General features: G+C 47.0%; 6 protein-coding genes across 6 annotated transcripts; 4 read left to right on the top strand and 2 right to left on the bottom strand.

Moving 5' to 3' along the window:
* Nucleotides 1-690: 690 nt before the first annotated feature.
* N7466_005335 (Zn(II)2Cys6 transcription factor) lies at nucleotides 691-2,184 on the top strand (the record flags this gene model as incomplete). The annotated part of the gene is made up of 1 exon (XM_057164732.1): nucleotides 691-2,184. One exon carries the CDS (start codon nucleotides 691-693, stop codon nucleotides 2,182-2,184), a length of 1,494 nt encoding a protein of 497 aa, XP_057023413.1.
* Nucleotides 2,185-3,365: 1,181 nt separating this feature from the next.
* N7466_005334 (fungal specific transcription factor domain-containing protein) lies at nucleotides 3,366-5,174 on the top strand (the record flags this gene model as incomplete). Its single annotated transcript, XM_057164731.1, has 3 exons — nucleotides 3,366-3,540; nucleotides 3,588-4,045; nucleotides 4,101-5,174. The coding sequence occupies 3 exons, from the start codon at nucleotides 3,366-3,368 to the stop codon at nucleotides 5,172-5,174; spliced, it is 1,707 nt and encodes a 568-aa protein (XP_057023412.1).
* A 471-nt stretch (nucleotides 5,175-5,645) lies between these two features.
* N7466_005333 (pyridoxine/pyridoxamine 5'-phosphate oxidase) lies at nucleotides 5,646-6,314 on the top strand (the record flags this gene model as incomplete). The annotated part of the gene is made up of 1 exon (XM_057164730.1): nucleotides 5,646-6,314. The coding sequence occupies one exon, from the start codon at nucleotides 5,646-5,648 to the stop codon at nucleotides 6,312-6,314; it is 669 nt and encodes a 222-aa protein (XP_057023411.1).
* A 1,718-nt stretch (nucleotides 6,315-8,032) lies between these two features.
* Nucleotides 8,033-8,362, top strand: N7466_005332 (uncharacterized protein; the record flags this gene model as incomplete). The annotated part of the gene is made up of 2 exons (XM_057164729.1): nucleotides 8,033-8,228; nucleotides 8,295-8,362. 2 exons carry the CDS (start codon nucleotides 8,033-8,035, stop codon nucleotides 8,360-8,362), a joined length of 264 nt encoding a protein of 87 aa, XP_057023410.1.
* A 601-nt stretch (nucleotides 8,363-8,963) lies between these two features.
* On the bottom strand, nucleotides 8,964-11,450 carry N7466_005331 (uncharacterized protein; the record flags this gene model as incomplete). Its single annotated transcript, XM_057164728.1, has 1 exon — nucleotides 8,964-11,450. The coding sequence occupies one exon, from the start codon at nucleotides 11,448-11,450 to the stop codon at nucleotides 8,964-8,966; it is 2,487 nt and encodes an 828-aa protein (XP_057023409.1).
* A 627-nt stretch (nucleotides 11,451-12,077) lies between these two features.
* On the bottom strand, nucleotides 12,078-13,697 carry N7466_005330 (uncharacterized protein; the record flags this gene model as incomplete). The annotated part of the gene is made up of 1 exon (XM_057164727.1): nucleotides 12,078-13,697. The coding sequence occupies one exon, from the start codon at nucleotides 13,695-13,697 to the stop codon at nucleotides 12,078-12,080; it is 1,620 nt and encodes a 539-aa protein (XP_057023408.1).
* Nucleotides 13,698-14,669: the final 972 nt, after the last annotated feature.

Raw genomic sequence — 14,669 nt, 5'->3', positions numbered from 1 at the left:
ACCAAAAAGAAAGCTATTGGCTTGGCTTTTTTTCCGCTCCGAACGATTGGATCGAATGAACTCGTAGTTCCTGCACCTTGGGGTTAATGATCACATTTCCCAAGGCTTTTCAGTTAGCGCATTCATTGCGGGATCGCCCGACGTTGGGGTCCAGGCTCTCTCTTCCCCTGAAAAATGGGGGGAAATGTCCACGGGAGAGAAAGTCACCGGACTCCACTCAAACCAATGGAAACAAGCCCCAGTCAAGGGGCTTCGCGTGGGTTTTCATGGACGGAGTGTATGGGGTATTTCACCATGAAGATCATGAAGCTTTGAAGGGATCTACTTCAAACGGGATTTTGTATTTTGTATTTTGTGTTTTTTTTTTTTTCCTTTGAATTTTGCTCGCTTGAATCAAAAAGAACGAGAAATCCAAGCCAGCAGGCAGGAAAAAGACCACGAAAAAAGAGCGCGAAAACTCGAAACAAAAGAGGCTATGACTAATTTCTCATCCCGAGGGAAATCCAACAATCGTCGTCTATTGGCCCGAGGTCAATCCGTGGGGAAAGCGGGGAAAACATCGGGAGATGGACAGCACGGAGATGCCCTCCTAAACTCACGCGTTGAACCTCCAACTCGGAAACTTGCCAGCTAGCGTCTGTGTTACCTTCACTTGAATCTTGAGACAGATCCACTGGGTCATCCACGAATATGGTTGTGAAAGCATGCAATCGCTGTCATTCCGCCAAAGAAAAATGCACCTTCATAGGCAGTGATCAGCAATGCACAAGATGTCGACGCTTGAAGATTCCATGTTCCATCTCGCGTCGCAGTGGGCGTATCGGGCGCAGACCATCCGCCAAGGCATTCCCACATGGCCAAATGCAGGTCTGGAGCGTGGAGACTCGAGAACAGCCCAGCGAGTCCGAAGCAAGCAGTAGCAAGGCCACATCGCGTGCGCCCAGCCGAGGGTCCGAGTCGGGCTCTCAATCTGATCTCACAGAAGAAATGTGTACCCCAAATAATAATAATATCATGATGCTGTCGCCCGAGCGACTCATCTCTTGTCCAAAGAAACTGCAAACAACGGCCGATGCGCTTCAAACGGTCTTGGACGTGGAACAATTTTCGGTCATCCATACGCCGTTCATGCTGGGATCCAGTTTTATACCCGAAGCACAACGAACCGTCTATACCATTTTGTCTTTATCCGGGCCGACGTTGACGGAGGGATATCTCGCTTTCCTGGGGTTGATGACTCGGCACCAGAAATCACTGGTTCTGCGCCCACAGCAACCCGATATGCGCAAGGCGGCGAAAGGGTTGCAGCGCTTGCGGGACGTCACCATCCGAAACGATTATGATGCGGCCTGTACATTGTTTTTGGGTCAGACTATGTACGTGTTCAATGTACTCAGTGCCCCGTATTCGAATACCGCACATTCTATAGTTCGGAGTGCGCTTCTATCGTCCAAGCCATGGTTCCATCGATTGGTGCAATATCCGATCATGGACACCATTATCATGACGCCGATGTTGATCGATACGGTGGAATGTCTGACACATCGCGAAATACCAATAATCCGATTCCCTGATACTGAACGAATTATTATTGATCGATACGTGGGGCTCTGTGCGACTCTCTTACCTCATCTTTATGACATCTGTGAATGTAGTCATGCGTTCAAGAAGAGCTTGTTAGATGACAGTCCCACGTATAACGGATTTTATGAGCAGCTTGCGATGCTCGAGCAGAAAATACAGGGCTGGGCACCCCCGACACCCCCTGAGCTGTATAGCAATTTCGGTCAACATGAGGTACTGGCGATGGTCACTCAGGCAACAGTCTATCGACTGGCAGGACTGTTGGTTATCCATCGCCATCGATACCCGCTTGGAATGGAAGACGACACAGCCAGGGTCCTGGCCGAGAGTATCTTCTCTGCAATGGAGCTATTTGCCGAATCAGCCGCTGAGAAATCCACAGCCTTACCTATGGTCTTCCCGATAACCATGGCGATGCTGGAGATTGAGGGACCAGGGGAAGCACTGCTAGATCGGTTGGCATCATTCACGGTGCAAGCCATGAGTGCATCACGGTTGAAGGGATTTGTGAAACAGATCAGAACAGCCCGACAGACAGGATATGAGGGGGTCTGGTTCGAACTAGTGGAGACTCAGCTGCAAGTAGCGATGCCGCCCTAGTGTCATTTCTGTCACTTGGAGCTTAACTAGTATGAATGGAGTATAAGCCGGACCATGAGGTCATTAATTATTTATTTTTCTCCGTGAACATCCTTTCTCCACAGCGAATAGTGTAAAATTAGGTTGATGAACTAGACCAGTGCCGTTTTGGCCGGTCAATCACCCGTCTTTCCAGTCCGGGGACGTGCGAGACCGTTGATTTATGACCTTTTTGCAAGGATTGTCGACGGAACTCGGTATGAACGCATGGCCTTGGATTGAATTCCACGGCATCTTGAATATTTATTATTTAGCATACCTAAGGGGGCCTTTGGGGGCAGATTTGGCGTTTATGTCTACGGGGGTGAACTAGATTTGGAAAGAAGTGACCGGTTTTTGACTTAAAATTTCTCCACAATTGAACAATAAAGTGCCTGATGTGTTTACTCCTGTTTTGTTGTTTATTATTATTTTTTATTATTTTTGCCATTTTTTATTCTTTTTTAATTTATCTGTTCTTCCACTAAATTTCCACTTTCTTGTAGTCTGTGCGACCCACAGCCACTTGACCCGATCGAGCAAGAACTGCCCGGATGACGATGAAAGTTGAGAATTCGATTTTATAAAAAAAAAAATCAAGTAACAAGTCTGGGGTAAACTCTTTCTTTCAAACTTTCATATAATGAACTTCAATACCCCGGATTTTTGTATTTTTTTTTCCCCCTACCACAACAATTTAGCTGTGCTTGATTCATCTGTAATAGAGCGACGTGTACCCTGCATGCACGCAGCACGGGAGTTGTCGAGACCCTGAAATATAGGAATCAAAGACTGCAGAACAAAAAAAAAAAAAAAAAAAAAAACCCCCCAGTTTCGCCATTACCCCTACCTGAGCCTCGCAGTGAAGTGCAGGACTTTCTTGCTTAATCGCAATTATGGATGGTCATGACCACTCACCGAAGCGACAGAAGTTCTCAAGTGGCAATCAATCTCAAATGTCTAGACGGAATCAAAAAGCTTGCCAGCTATGCCATGTGACCAAAGTACGATGCAATGCAACTCCAGGATCTCCGTGTCAAAATTGTTACCAAAGAGGTGTACAATGTGTACAGGACAGAAAGACCCGGTCAAAGTAGGTCTTCCAACCTTCAATATGCCCGAGACCCAGGCCTGTCTAATCGCTGTAAAAATTTAGACAGCAGATGGAAGTCAAGACAAGGGGTTTGACACCAACTCCTTCGGGTGCACAATGGTCACCGGAAAGTGTCGCCGTGGGATCTTTCCCACATGCCGCTGCCGTGCATAGCTGGAATGCGGCATATGGATTCCATACCTCCGTTGATCCAAATTGGCGCGATTCCTCTATGAGCCCATCTCGTGAGTTCATCAATTTTAGAAGCAAGATGACGAACTGACCGGCCTAGCTCCACAACCGACCTTTTTCGATAACCCGTTCGTTCAACCCGAGGACGAGGTTTGGAATACATTTACCAACCTCGGTTCACCTGGTTCGGCTGTTTCCGATACCTCCAGCCCCGGTGTGCTTCTGCCCGGCTTCATTCAGCCTCTTCCAATGATGATGAATCCAACCACGATTGAATACCTGTATGTAAATGACGTGTTCAATGTTCCGAGTGTTCAGCTGCAGAATGCACTACTCCAAGCATTCGTCGACTTTGTCTTCCCAAGCATGCCCATTCTCGATTGGTCCGCTTTTATCAATGCAATTTGCAACCGAGACCACGACCATGGCTCTATCAGCCTGTTTCTATTCTATGCGATGATGGTGGCGGCAACTACCTTTGTGGACCTGGGTCAACTTCAAGAAGCTGGCTATTCGAGTCGACAAGAGGCCCAAGAAGCCTTTTACACCAAAGCCAAAGTAGGTCAATCTCACTCTGAAATTCCGGGCATACTAGTATACTGATGTCTCTCAGCTTTTATACCAATCCGAATACGAACCAAACACAATCACCGTGGTCCAGGCCCTTTTGTTCATGACATTTAGACTCGAGACAGCAGATGGCGACGACAGTCGATACTGGTGTTCAATTGCAACATCAACAGCGCAGTCCATCGGTCTATTCCGAGACATATCCGGTGCCACAAATGTCCGAATCAATCCCAAATTCTGGAAAAGACTCGCTTGGGCTTGCTACACTACCGACTCTCACATCGCGCTCAGACTGCGATGCCAACCAATAATTCATACCTCGGCCTTTTGCCACCCAATCTTAACAGAAGACGACTTCGAAATCTACAATCTCTCTCCAGAAGTCCTAGTGCAAACCCTTGGACACCCGCTATCGCACAGCCTCAACACCCAACGAGATCTAGCATTAATGTGCATCGCAAACACACAACTATGCGTCTCCATACTCGAGGTGCTTGACGTACAAGGCAAGGGACGCACGCGCCAAGACTCATTTGCATCACTATCATCACACATCAGCACCGACACAGCCGATCACAGTGCTAGAGTCTCAGCTGTCGAACTCAAATTGGCAGAATGGGCCAGCACATTCCCCTCCTCCATGCAGACTTACTCCTTCGAAACAAGCAACACCCAGGAAGAGAATGTTCTCTCTTTACAGCGAAACCTCCTCCACATGCAATTCTACACCACCATCGCCGTATTCTATCAATCACAGCCCTTGCCTTCCTCAACATTCTGTGTCCAATACGCTGCGCAACAAATTACTCAGATCGCCTCGGAACTTTACCAGAAAAAACTTCATCGGCGATTACCCATCGTCGGTGTGACAGCAATTCTCGTTGCGCTGATTATTCATATTCCCGGGACTAAGAAAGTTGATCCACAGGAGAGAGCGCAAGCGTATCAGAACTTCCATCTTGGGCTGGAGGTTATGACGGACTTGCAGGATGTTTATCAGGAGGCTAATCATATCACAACATGGGCGTTTAGAATTATGGACAATGCTCCTGAGGTTGCGTTCTCTGGTCCACAGCAGCTTGATTCTTTGCCCATGAGTGTGACGCAGGTTATGTGATTGTTTTGATGGAAGATTTCAATGTTGATTATCCACATTTTTAAATCCTAATGTATAAATATTATGTTCCGAATTTCCAATAGTTTTATTCTTCAAATGTTGTGTATGAGAGAGAAATAACATTCAAAATGCTACGTAAAGATAATTGAACAGATCAACTTGAGGTGTTGCTACAGAGTTGCCTCACCCCGGCAACGCGTCAGAAGTTACTAGTAGAACCCATGAGTCAGAGCCAGGATTTGAAAAAAAAATAAAAATAAAAATAAAAATATCCGCAAGGTGAATGAGAACAATTATAATTACTGGCGGACTTCAATTTTCAAGGACATTTCTGCTTGCTGTTTTCTTAACATCAAGCTTCCATACTCGTGCTTCTCAACAAAGGGCCTCAAGGTAGTATTTTCTCCAACTACCGCTCACAGTAACGAGATCTAGGATCGTGCATGAGCTGACTTTTAAAACTCATTTCAGATGATGCAAATTGAGTCCTTCCGAACTGACCTGCGCAACACCAAAGTGCTCCAAGGCCCATTCCCAGTCCTCAATTTCGACACGTTCCCAGAAACCCCACACGATGCGTTCAAACAATGGTTCCACGAAGCGACCGACGCTGGAGTGAGGGAGCCGCACGCTATGACCCTATCCACAGTAGATGAAAATGGATACCCCGATGCTCGTGTTCTCATTTTGAAAAATGTTGACGATCGGGGCTGGCATTTTGCGGTGAAAGCCGATAGTCCCAAAGGAAAACAACTGCAGATGAACGGGCGAGCCGCTTTGACATTCTACTGGCCGCAGGTTGCGCGACAAATTCGTGTAAAGGGAACAGCGATCGCGTTATCAGACGAGGAGAGTGCTCTTGACTACCAATCACGGCCTTTGGCTTCCAGAATCAGCGCTGTTGCCTCCAATCAAAGCGAAGTTCTTCCAGATTGGGAAGAATTGACACGGAATCTTGCCGAAACGAAACTAAAGATGTCTGAAAATCACCTGGTTGGCGTTACTCAATGGAGGGTTTACGCTGTTCTTCCTACTATCGTTGAATTCTGGCAAGGGAGTGATACTCGCCTTCATCGACGTCTTCGGTATTCTTACAAACATGAGCAAAATGAGTGGCAGAGGGATTTGCTTTGGCCATAAATCTCAAGGCTTCAAGGTTTTATGCTTAGTATTGAAATGTTACTGGAAGTGCCTCTCTTCGGTTATTCAATCTCCCAATCATTTGACTCTCGAGGTAATCATGCGCATTCTCAAGTCTGAAATATACATAGACAACAAATCTATGTTTTATCACGCAAACTTTGCTGTGGTTCACAAGCCCTGATTGGATTTGAAGGTTACAGTCACACCGAGGATCAAGATATCTGCGTGAACTTGTGGGGTTTTCTGTGAAGACTATGTGTTACGGTTGTACGCATGGAAAAAGGTTGGCCAGTGCCTATATTCTCTACCAGTCCTGGAAACAGACGATTGCATAGTGGCACCCAAGAGGGATAAACTAGACGAGGTATAGCTGGCGGCACTAACCTGATCCGGCACATATACGAAACATTCCTCATATGATAGATGTATACTAGTAGTATGTATGTTACCAGTTGACTATTTACCGCAGGGTTATTTAATCTCTGCCAAGGACAATAACCTTGCAAGACTCTCAAGGTTCTCCAATTTGTCACACCCATCAAGAGGACAAGTACTCTCTACCCCTTACATCCAATTTCCACTTGGATAAACATACTATCATTCTTGCATCTACGCCATTTGCCTCAATTTCCAAGACTATCAGGTACCATGAAGCTGTTCATCACTCAGATTTTCTGCTTTGGAGCTGCCATACTGCCACTGGCAGCAACTTCCCCCAGACCCCGCATTGGCTGCCATCTCCGACAGACTGGCTTCTGGGCGTTTCAGCGAGACCGACCTTGAGAAAGTTGAAGAATTCATTGACAGCTTGGCGCGTAAAGCCCAGGGCTCTGTTATTTGCACTTTATCGGCCTTTCATTTAGGACAGACCTGTGGTGAGTTCTTCCCGAATATTGAGAGAGGACGATCTAACATCCCACCCTAGAGGGAAATACTTGTGTCTTGGTTCCTGATGAACTTAGCTTCATCTGTCCGCGTCCTTAGGCTATGAGACTTGAAGGGAAGGCTTAATTCAACTGGGGTGCTTACTTAGCAAACATGGATAAAGTCTTGAAATCTCATTTTCATCTCTCATTGATTGCAACTGTAAAGTACATTCATACCTAGTAGGTATAGAATATTGGAATCTACTTTGGAGGGAAGATAATGATAGTCACATACCAGGTGCTACTCGATACCTAATCTAAACCGTGGTAAGCAGTTTATAGAGCTTGACCGGGTGCCTCTCCGTCTCATGTAAGAACGTTATATTGACCTACCTTTTCTCGAATCTCAAATGATTCCAGTCTCTACCGATTTCCACCCTCACTATAACTCTGCAATTGAAAGAGCAAGAGATATTGACCATCGAGAGAACATACCGAAAGGAACGTGATATGAAGAAATGAAACTTATTTTTTACCTCATTTCCTCCGATAACTCAATACTCTTCCAACAATATTGTAACTGCAACACATTCAATATTCCAGACTCATTTTAAGCTATACCTAGGTATCATCGGACTCTCGGGTTCTACAGAGCAGCACTACCTAGATACTGGAGCTCCGATCCCTGGAGCCTGCTCATTCCCCAATGTTCACGTGAAGTGAAACCTGATAGATATAAAGCCAACAATCTTCCCGCAGTCCATGCAGATATCCAGGAACCAAGGACACAATCCCATCCCAATAAAACCAAACACCACGATCAAAGTTCAGCTTTGAACAACCATCAATATGAAGGCCCAGACCATCATCGCCAGTTTGTTCTCCGCCTGCGTTGCTGCATCCGTGGTTCCACTCAATGGTGGCACCAAGACCGTCGAGTTGAGCGGCAGCCAGCTCCAGAGCGCGCTTGCCAAGTACGGCAAGGATGCTAGCTTTGATGTCAATCAGGTCATTAATTGTACCGTTTCGTACACCCTCGCACTCAGTATGACCTCCCCTTCTTACCTTGACGTTGGAAGTGGCAGTGAATAGAAGTTTCTAACCGATCTAGGCACTGGGGGACCTCCATACACCATTGACCTCGCCAGCCTGGACCTGACCAACTGCACCTATACCTAGGATAGCCTAGCAACTCTCCATCGCCAGTCGATCTGAGCACAGCCAGTTGTATGGGAGCTTTGGTGGTTGCCGTTGAGATACTGCATTTCTTGGCAGAACGGGGATGTATTTATTTGTCAAGGAAGCAAACAACTGGTTATAAGACATCGAGGTGCCTATCAATAGACTGATGTAAGACCCGTAAAGCGTGCGTGGAATAATTTTGATGTTACATATGTAGCATTTGAAGTCCATTGCATGCATTTCAAAAAACATTGAACTCCTGGGTCAAAGTTTACAAAGGCCGCTCCAGGGCTGCTTCCAGATGTCTCAAGGTTCCTTCCAATTCCAAGGTTAGAATGTTGTGTACTAAGTTGGTCACTCCGAATTCCCCCGTGGGTAAGCAAAAATTATATTTCTAGGCAAATATTTAACGTAGTAATGTATCTACGTTGACTAATTACAGTGGTGCTGTCCAAAAATCGATTTTGAGAGAAACGATGACAATCTCTGCCCAAGTGGGCAGCTTATCTACATTCAAATTTAGGAAAATCTAGAGATATAAAGAAAAACCATAAAGACCCCAATCAATCCATATTCAACATCTATCCCACATGCACATCTAATCAATAGTTCCCTGCGGCAGAACAGAAATGTAATCTAGCGGAGCAAACTCTTTGCCATCAGGCTGCCCAACGATCTTCAGAATATCACCCTTCATGACGGGGACTCCAGGGAAGGTAACTCTGGTAGCCGAATGGCCATCCAAATACTCAGAGAAATCATGACCAAGTTTATCCTCCAAATCCCCAGACCAAGATCCGATCAGCTGGGTGTTGAGGAAAACCTCATACTTTGACCGTCCGCCAAGGTGGTCATAGTAATTAACCGCAATATCATAAGACCCCGGAGGAAAATCAAGTTTTGTCTGCGCAATACCGGAAGTTTGATTCGATTCCGTGATGATGGCTTTTCCACCTGATGCCGCCTCAGCAGGGGTAACGTCAACAACCTTGTAGCCCGACAACATCATATTTTGTGCTTCAATGCGCCAAAGATGGTTTCCGACACGATTCTTCTCATCTGGAATTTGACATTTGGCGAAATAGAAATAGTTCACGGAATCACGCCAGACAATGGCATGACCGGCTTGGTACTTCAATTTGAAATTGACGTGCTCGAATCGGTGATCATCGATCAACCCCTTCAACTTAGCCCATTCAACCGGGAAGGTCTGAGCATGCTCAGCACCCTCATAGTGGGCATCGTAGAAGTGCTGAATAACGGTCTTCCCAGACTTGAGACGATGAGTGTAGGGGACGTGGTGGAACCAAAGAAGCAATTCATCTGGGGTAGTCTCGATGTTTTCAAAAACTGCGGCCACCTCGGCGGGATATTGAGCTGTGTTTGCAGAACCTGTGGCAACAGTTCTATCCATACCAATAGATTGAGAGTTGGCCCGAGTCCATTGACCCCATCCATTCCCATCTTGAGATCCTGGACTTGGTCCGTAGTGCGTGTAAATAATGTCACATAGGGTTTGGATACCAAGATTTCCGCTATAGTTTTCGTATGTGGGCCAGGACTCCATAGAGATCTTGGTAACTGTATCAATGACAGTTTGATTCAGGCTGAAGGTGAGACGTGTCCAATCTTGAATAATTTTCTTTGGATCCAACAGCGGGTTCCAAGTCATCCGCCCGTATGCGTATAGATTGGAGAGGGAGAGGTGGTGTCCGATCCAGGTTTCGTCACTACCAATATTAAGGACGGTTGTATATCCGCTGCGACTCCAGCCGAGACGTTCACCAGAGACGATATCTCGAATTGCGGAAGGTTGGCCGTCAATTCTCATGTCAAAGTCGAGAATCTCTTTCCAAAGGGGTGCCATATAGACGAAGTGAGATTGTTGTCCGAGATACTCTTGAGCGACTTGGAATTCGATCACGGCTTTGGTTTTTCTTAGACTGGCCAACAAGGGAGAAGGCGGCTCCCGGACTTGGAAATCGATAGGACCCCATTTTATCTGAACGATAACGTTGTCGTCGAACTCCTCGTCCAGATGCTTGAAGTATTCGACGGCAGCATTTGCACGATCGTTCTTCCATTCTGACTCTTCCAAGTGATGGTTGTAGACAAAGGCACGATACATGACAACAGCATCACCATACGGCTGCAATGCCCTCGCAAACATATTCGCCCCATCCGCCAGTGTGCGGTTATAAGTGAGCGGACCGGGTTGGCCCTCCGAGTTGGCCTTGATGGTGTATCCGATGAGGTCGGGGACTTTCTCGAAGACCTTGGCAGTGATATCCTTCCACCACTGGTTGACATCAGGGTCCAGGGGATCGGAGGTAGGGAGACCACCAAATTCTCGAGGAGAGTCAAAGTACAGGGAAATGCCAATGCGTACACCCCACGGGCGCATGGTATCTGCGATGCGACGGAGACCGTTCAGATTTGTCTCGCTAAAGAGTTTCGGGTTGGCATTGACATTGTTGATCACGACGGCGTTCAAGCGAATAGAGGAAAGGAGGCGAGCGAATTGGGCGATGCGTGTCATATCCTGGACCACCTCACCGTCTCGGAAGAAGATTGATGGACCCGCATATCCTCGTTCGATACTTCCATCAAGGTTGTCCCACTCGTTCACCCATCGTATCGGTGCGCTGGGGTTGTCTGCTGTGATGACGGGATCGAAATTGGCTTGTGCCAGACGCATGAGGTACTCAAATGCACCATAAAGAGCACCGCGTTCATTCTTGCCTAGAATATGAACACAATCATTTGAGACTTGGGAATTGAGCCAGAACCCATCTTCCTTGAGTGTTGGGATTTCGTTCTCCCTGCCCGATGCAGCTGCGAACGTATCAATGGTACCCACAACGATGACGCGAGAGAGGTCATCATTTAGGTCAAAAGATATGTTGACCTCCTGGCCAAGTATCTTCTGCAGCCCTTTTTGGAGCTCCTTTCCAGCAGTGTAGACAGGACTCGTTTCAGACTGGTCCAAGACAACAATGCTGGAATATTGGCGATGCGTCGCTTGAACCTCCGCTGGTAAGGCAGAATACCTGAGCCAGCCCTCGATTCCACTCTCTAAAGACATAGTGAAGTGAGTGATTGTGAAAATGAAAGTGAAGCAGAAATTCTGTACTACCCCTCAGGCGGGGTAGAAACACGACTTTTATCGTATCCTGGTCAATATGAATCGGCCAGAAGAGCGATTTATCCGCTGCAGGCTAAAATGCGGACGTGGCTTGCATAGCTTAGCCAGTGGTCAAAGTCAATATTTGGGTCATGAGTTCGACAAAGCCATGATACTTGGTATTCTTGAGTATTCTTGGTATTCTTGGTATTCTTGGTTGGGTAAATACAAAGCCCGTTATTTCTGTCTTCTATCTGGGTAAACTCTTCAATTTACCGTCATCACTACTAAGTAATTCTAGAACATTGAAGGGGATTTCCGCGATCTGGAAGGAGGAATCGGGAGGGGACAAGAAGAAGTTGTAGTGCATTTCTATAATCTTGAAATTTTTATTCAAATTGGAATTTAAGTTAGGCCCGTGTTCCTAGATGCATGAAACTGAAATGGAGCCTAGTGAAGCTACTGCTAGCTACAGTCCTGCCTCGAGAGTGTCTAATCTTAAGCGCTAAATAGATTAACATTGCTTGCTTGATACTTAAAATTGAAGCTTGTTTCATTGGCACTAAATACACTATATCATGGATAGCATCATCCCTGTTTGGCAATAATCTCCGAGGCATCCTCATCAATCTCCGCATCTGCAAATTCCCACGCTTTCAGATCCCTCGAGAACAAAATATCAAGTTCCTCGTAGGTGCGGCCACGCGACTCGGGCAGACGGAAATACGCCCATACAATAATGAACATAGTGAATCCGGCCGCCAGGAACGCGGTCTTACCTTTCCAGTCACCTGCCGTTGGGTTCAGCGTATAAGGAGCCACAGTCGAGCTGAACACATTGGCAACGTTGTAGGCGTTACGGGCAAGAGAGATACTCTTTGAGCGGAGACGAGTAGAGGAGATTTCGCCAACAATGATAAAAGCGATCGGACCGATGGTCAACTCGTAGAAGACGTACCAGAGGAGGTACATGGCTGACTCTCCATATCCAAGCCCAGTGGTCTGTTTCACGCAGGACATGATGCCAATGAGGAGCATAGACATACACATACCACTGTACCCGACGAAAAGCACAGGACGACGACCGAAGTTACCGGTGACAAAGACCGAGAGCAATGTACACAAGAAGTGAAGGCCAGACTGGCCGACCGACATTTTGTATGCGTTTGAGGAAGACAGACCAGCTTGCTCATAGAAATAGGTCGCGTAAGAGGTGATGGCAAAGCCGCACAATACTTGAGATGTCCAGACAACGCAACCAATCTCCGTACGCCAGGCGTTGGAGCCACGGAAGCAATCGACAAATGACGCACCCTCGGTCATGACCTTCTCCAACTCGGTAGTTTGAACCATGAGAGCAATGGACTTTCTGGCATGGTCCGGATCCGGGGAAGAGGTGAGACGTTTCATGGACTTCTCGGCTTCCTGCATGCGACCCTTGCGGACAAGCCACCAAGGAGACTCGGGAGCAAATATAAGCACCGGAACAATCAGCACTGGCCAAACCCACTGCACAGCAAGCGGGATCCGCCAGGCCCACATTCCAGTGTGTTTATCCAAGCTGTCCAAGATACCGGTGGCGACGAATTGACCAATACCCCAACAGAGAACGACGTAGGTTTCGAGGTAAGAGCGAAGCACAACGGGTGCGACCTCGGAGGCATAAGCAGGGGCCAGGGTGGTGAAAACACCCCATGCCAGACCGCAAAGAAGCTCTCCAACAAAGAGGACTTCAACACGTTTCGAGAAGAAGGGCATGAATAGGACGGCAACCAAGAAGCCCAACGTGCCGAGACAGGTCTTCTTGTGACCCCATCGTTCAGTGAGGAACGCGTTGATATAAATTCCGACGATGTTTCCCAATGGGCTGGCGAGACCGAGGGCAGTTTGCCATTTGGGCTCTAGTTGATAGGCGCCCGGGGTTTTTGTCTCATGGCCGAATTGCTTTTGAAAGGCCGGGAAACCAAACAGAGAGCCAATAAGGGCGGTATCGTATCCATCCAGAATCACCACAAGCGAAACGACCATGGTCCACATACATGCTTTCGGATACAACTTGACGGCTTGAACAAAGGTCAAATTGTGCTCGTCGATCGTCGCATTCCGAGCATCTTCGGCTAGACCCACCCAGCCTTGTACTTCACGGTCGTGAGCCACTTCATCGTGGGTGATATTGGGGGCATCATCAGTCTTGACTTCCGTAGACATGATGACTTGCTGACTTGCTGACAAGGTGACAAGTTGACAAGTTGACTCATGGAAAAGAACCGCAGAAAGATTGATGGGCGGTTGCTTGGTATTAAATCAGTTCAAATGGGACGACGCCACCACATTTTGGAATGCTGCTAGTGGCTGGCTTTGGTTCTTCATTTTGCCGGATAGCATAAATATCAGAATAAGACTCATCGGGACATGTGATTAACCGCGGGGGATATAGGCTCGATCGTAAGGATTGGATATCCCGGGGTTTGACCAAGATATTGAGCTTTGGTTGGGCGTATCACGCGTGGCGTTAAGCCACCGGGGTGTCTTTCTCGCCAAAGAGGGGGCCTCTGTCAAAGAATTTGCCAATGGTTTTAACTTTTAATCGTTAGCTTCGGGCGTGCATGCCGTTTTGCCGTAAAGAAAGATAGAAAATAAAAACATCAGTCGCATAGACATGGCAAGGCTATTCCAATGAGAAAGCGACGGAAGAATTATGGAGACAGAAGAGAAGTTTCGATGTCGACGGCAAAAGTTCGGCAATTTGTTTTGTTTACACCGCTTGGCACTGTTTGCGTGTTTGCGTGTTTGGTAACTTTGGTTACTTTCTGGGGTAAAAGTGGATTCCAAGTGGGACTTGTTACTTGTTACTTGTATATATTGTTTTCCCATCTCAACATGCCCGTTTTCGTTTATCTCTACACCAGATACATAGAAAGGAGAACCAACAGTCAAAATACAAGTCAAAATCTCAACCAGTCCAAAAGCTGCAGGTCGTTACCCAATCCCGCAATTTCCTCCGTCTTACCGACTCTTACCCCGCGTCTCCCCACGCTTTCCCCAGATTGACTAAACCACAAGCATCACGACTTGCGGAATCGGGAATAGGGGCAAATACTTACCATTTAGCCACTTTAGCCAGAATCAACATCCCTGCCTGTCAGCTTCCGTCCGGGGTAATAGCCTATGCTCATTTAT

Source organism: Penicillium verhagenii, assembly GCF_028828195.1.
Source record: "Penicillium verhagenii strain IBT 33310 chromosome Unknown utg000005l_segment0_segment0, whole genome shotgun sequence".
Taxonomy (NCBI): Eukaryota; Fungi; Ascomycota; class Eurotiomycetes; order Eurotiales; family Aspergillaceae; genus Penicillium; species Penicillium verhagenii.
This window is presented reverse-complemented; position numbering and strand designations above follow the sequence as displayed.